At 75.6% G+C, this 1,607-nt stretch overlaps 1 protein-coding gene across 1 annotated transcript in view; it reads right to left on the bottom strand.

The window, feature by feature from the left end:
• TCEA2 (transcription elongation factor A (SII), 2) overlaps nt 1–1,554 on the bottom strand; it is a 3,050-nt gene extending 1,496 nt beyond the window's left edge. Inside the window, exons 1-5 of the mRNA XM_012728175.1 lie at nt 1,477–1,554; nt 1,003–1,065; nt 750–855; nt 155–245; nt 32–62 (exon numbers count right to left, since the gene is read on the bottom strand). Coding sequence (XP_012583629.1) covers nt 32–62; nt 155–245; nt 750–855; nt 1,003–1,029 — 255 coding nt within the window. The 5' untranslated portion in view covers nt 1,030–1,065; nt 1,477–1,554. The remainder of the gene's footprint in view (nt 1–31; nt 63–154; nt 246–749; nt 856–1,002; nt 1,066–1,476) is intronic.
• Nucleotides 1,555–1,607: the final 53 nt, after the last annotated feature.

Below are 1,607 nucleotides of genomic sequence, written 5' to 3'. Positions count from 1 at the left end.
GGAGGGCGCCTGCGGGCGCGGCCTCTCAGGCCCAGGCTGCGGCCCGGGGGCTCCGCTGGAAGCTGCAGCGAGGGGCAAAGCGCCCGACCCGAAGCCACGGGGGCTGGCCGGTGCCCACCCCAGGCAGCGCTGTGCACCTGCCTGCCAGGTGGGCTACCTGGGTGCCTTGGTCGCAGGCGCCTCCTTGGAAGAGCAGGTGGGGGGCGGCGCGCCCCTCTGATCCCGGGCTTTGGCGTCAGACGCGTCTGCGGGAGCCGGAAGGGAGCCGGCTGGCCGGCCGGCCTCGGCCAGCAGCTGGGGCGCGGGCTTCACCCTCCTGTCTCTGTGCCGGAGGCCCACCCGCAGAGGGGCTGCTGAGCCCCGAGGCGGGGAACCCGCGACAGCCCCAGAGGGGCCAGCGTCTGCCTGGCCCAGGGCGTCACCAGAGGCTCCTGCTCGCCCCCGGCGCCACGAGCGCCCACGCCTGCTGGACAGCTGCCCATCCGGGTGCTCCCTGCCCTCTGGGAGCGCCCACGCCCTGGGCCTGGGAGAGAGACAGCTCCGGGCTCCAGAGCGGGGCACCCCTGTGCCTATCACCCCGCTGTTCCCAGGAGGAGCTGCCCCCAGCCCCACTGCCTCCCGGCCAGGGCCGCTCCTGCCCCTCACAGCCGGCCCCGAGACCCCAGCTGGGCGGGGTCCTCGCGTGGCCCTCGCCCGTCAGGCCCCGCCGCCCCCGCCCCACTGCCCGGCAGGCCCCGCCCCGCCCGCACCCAGCAGCTTCTTCCAGGACTTGATGAGCGACTTGGCCAGTGCGATGACCTCCTCGTCCGAGCTCTGCTTCCGAAGGGCGTTGACCGACACGCCGACCCGGGTGGACTGCAAGGCAAGGGGCCTGGTGGGGGCGGGCAGAGCGCCTCGGACACCCCTCCTGACTCCTGGGCCTGCGGAGGCCGGACAGTGTCCGGGACAGAGGCGGGCGCCTGGGGACCGCCTGGGGCTGCCCGGCAGAGCGGCAGGCCCTACCTGCAGCAGGGCCAGCGTGACGGGCATGGCCTTCAGCTCGCGCAGCAGGTCCACGGCCCCCTCCTGGAAGAGGGCAGCTGCGTCAGGGACAGCCCCCGCCCAGTCCCACGCCAGGCCAGCCCCTCAGCACCCCGCGGACCCGAGCCTGCCCCCTTGCTCCCCAGCCCAGGTCAGATAACGACCCCTCCGCTCCCCAGGGGTGAGGGCGTCTCGTGTGCGTCTCCCCACAGCGTGAAGGGGCCCACGGTCAGCGCCCCGCCGCAGGTGACGTCGCTGCAGCCCTCCTCCTGGCCCCGGCAGCCCCGGCCAGGTGGCAGCGAGTGTCCTGGGGTCCACCCGGCCTGGCCCTGCCCCGGGACGCTGATGCCGGTGGGAGTCCCGCCAGCCAGGCTCCCCACCCACAGCGCCTGGCAGGGGGAGCCTCCCCGCCCCCGCCTCTCCTCTGCCCCAAGAGCCCAGGCCCCGGGGCCTGACCACCAGGGTGCAGCGTCCACAGCCGCCCAGGCTCGGCCAGAGCAGCGGCCACAACAGCGGGCGGCCCAGCTCGCAGCCTCCGGGACACGCCCTCGCGCTGGGGCCTCCGACCTGGACCTGCCCCTCGGGGC

This window comes from Condylura cristata, unplaced genomic scaffold (assembly GCF_000260355.1).
Source record: "Condylura cristata isolate star-nosed mole 26May11 unplaced genomic scaffold, ConCri1.0 scaffold00022, whole genome shotgun sequence".
In the NCBI taxonomy this organism is placed as follows: Eukaryota; Metazoa; Chordata; class Mammalia; order Eulipotyphla; family Talpidae; genus Condylura; species Condylura cristata.
This window is presented reverse-complemented; position numbering and strand designations above follow the sequence as displayed.